Here is a 2401-nt window from a genome sequence, read left to right on the forward strand (position 1 = left end):
ATTTCCGAAGCTGGTTTTCTATTCCTGCTAACTGAGAAATAAAGCAACCAAGTGATACAGATGCCACGGGGATGAAAAATGCCATAGCCCCCTTCAAGGACAACTGAGGTGAATCTAGAGCACATTTTTAAAAGTCTAGATAAGGATGACATGTCATGTGCTCTGAATTGCAAATAAACCATCTATGCTCATGTTTTAATGACATTTCAGATAGTGCCTGTCTGTAAATGTTGGGCATGGGATTTTGAAGTTATTTACTCTTCTGGTAGGAGTTAAACAGCACTGATTTCAAGCAAGGTTTTTCAAGGGAAGTAAATAGCAGATAAGAAAATGCAGCTCAACTCATTTTTATGTTGAGAACGGTAGCAAACATGCTTGAAATGTACTGGCTTTTTGTAATGTCACTTTTAAAAAATAAAGATTTTTGCTAATTTTTTTTTTTCTCAGAATAGAAATAAATCCCATTTTTCTTCGGTCACAACATGCTTTCTTTTTTTTTTTAAGATGTCAATTAGTCATGCAAAGTTTTATAAGTGCATTAACATTCGAGTTTGTACAGAATATTTTTAACCAGACGCACTCCCCACAGTTCATACCTACAGCTTCTGAGAAACTACATGCCACAGTGATGGTTGAGTTCCTTTTGGAAAAAAGTCGGCTACCAGATGAGCCAACTGTTGGCTCAAGACCCGCATGATTCTAGCTTCCATCTCATGGTCTGTAAAATTTCTCCTTGACTCCTGCTGTGATGATGAATCCAATAATAGTAACAGGAAAACATCTTCTAGGAGAAAAAACTGTCTCTGGCCGGTGACTGGTAGATTAGGGAATGAATGTTGCTTCCCCGAACAGTGTTCTTAATAAAGCCACAAGCAGCTTCTTTGAAAGTCTAAAACTGGTACCACTTTTTGTCCTTGTATTTCAGCATCACCTACAGAAACAGGAAACAAACAAACAGCTGTAAAACACTGCTCTGCGTATGAGGTGTCATGCATGACCTAGGCCCATTAACTGTCCCAAACTTAAGTAAAAAAAGGAAGAGCAATGCAGTACTTTACTAACAGTGTCATCAGGTCTTCACTCCACTGAGACCTTGTATTTAATTTCATAATTGTTACTTAAAAAAAAAAAGTTGCCTGCTATTGCTGTTCACTAAAAGATTTTTGTTGGGGAACTTTAGCTACTTTTCTTCTGCAAAAAGTACAGAGGTATGGGAATAACCAGGAACTTGCTTTTTACTCCTACAGAAAGAAGCTTAGCTATGGAGCATAGTGGATAGGCCCTGAATATATAAACTTTTTTTCATTAAAGGCACATTCTGTTTGCATATTTTTGCCTCACCCTTACAAAAGCCAATAAAAATGTCAGGGCCTTGTACAGAGATGTGATGCATGTTAAATGAAAAACATGCATTTTGGGAAGTATTCTTTAATGTTTTATGTTCAAGGAAAATCACTTTAGTTGATTCCCAGCCTTAACAGCATGGGATGGAAGAGCTTTCCATTTCCAGCTCTCAGCAGAGAAGCTGTCTATTCCAGGCAAGCCTGGAATTCTATATAACTGTTATTCTATATAACTGTACCACAGTGTTGTACTAGAAAGGCTCTCCTCTTCTTCCCAGTAAGATCTGTAAAGGTTCCTATATACACATCCACCTACCTGTCTTCTGCCCTACTGCACAGCTGTGCTACACTAAGTGGCTTAAAAAAAATCATCATGAATTAGTGAGAAAGGGAAGAGATGAGAAGTGCATGTTCTAAATTCAAATGCTAACAATGGATGCTCATTTATGAAAACTGGAAAGGAACGGGTGTGCAATGGAAGTTTATTTTTGGCATTCTCATTGGTTGGGAGCAGGAAAAATGATGTCAGTTAACATGAGTACACCTAAACCAACACGACTAGGTGAATGGGGAGAACCGTTCTTGACTTTCCCCACGGGAAGCAAAGGTGGAGTTGCAGGGTTGGCAGTTCCCAGTGCGGGGTGTGTGGTGCCAGGGTCCCTACCTCGTGTGCATGTTTGGAAAACGCCTCTGCACTGGCCATCATGCTTGCAGTCCTTTCGTCCAGCTCTCCCAGTTTCTGTCCTCTCTCATCAAGGGCAATGCGTGCACGAGTCAAGTCCCCAATGACTCCTCCTGCGGCTCCTCTCACGCCTTCAATTCCACCTGATCCAGGGATGTGCTGGGCAAGACTGCGAGAGGCTTTTCCTGCTGTGGCCTCACCAACTGCAAAGGAGAAACGGTCAAACAGGAATGAGTTCCTGGCTGTGGTGCTCTCGGTGCTTCTTGTCCTTGAGCTGCAGCCTTGCAGCGGTAATGGCATGTGTGGAAGACTTTATTGTGTGCACCGGCACACCTACAGTGCAGTCATAGCCCCCCCCCCCCCACCCCCTTCATCC

General features: G+C 41.8%; 1 protein-coding gene across 1 annotated transcript in view; it reads right to left on the minus strand.

Moving 5' to 3' along the window:
• Nucleotides 1-502: 502 nt before the first annotated feature.
• STXBP5L (syntaxin binding protein 5-like) overlaps nucleotides 503-2401 on the minus strand; it is a gene marked incomplete at its 5' end in the record, with an annotated part of 52517 nt that continues 50618 nt past the window's right edge. The window contains 2 exons of the mRNA XM_009700828.1: nucleotides 503-931; nucleotides 2008-2228. Of these exons, the coding sequence (XP_009699130.1) occupies nucleotides 890-931; nucleotides 2008-2228 (263 nt within the window). The remainder of the gene's footprint in view (nucleotides 932-2007; nucleotides 2229-2401) is intronic.

The sequence above is a fragment of the Cariama cristata genome, unplaced genomic scaffold (assembly GCF_000690535.1).
Source record: "Cariama cristata isolate BGI_N322 unplaced genomic scaffold, ASM69053v1 scaffold5340, whole genome shotgun sequence".
NCBI classification, from domain to species: Eukaryota; Metazoa; Chordata; class Aves; order Cariamiformes; family Cariamidae; genus Cariama; species Cariama cristata.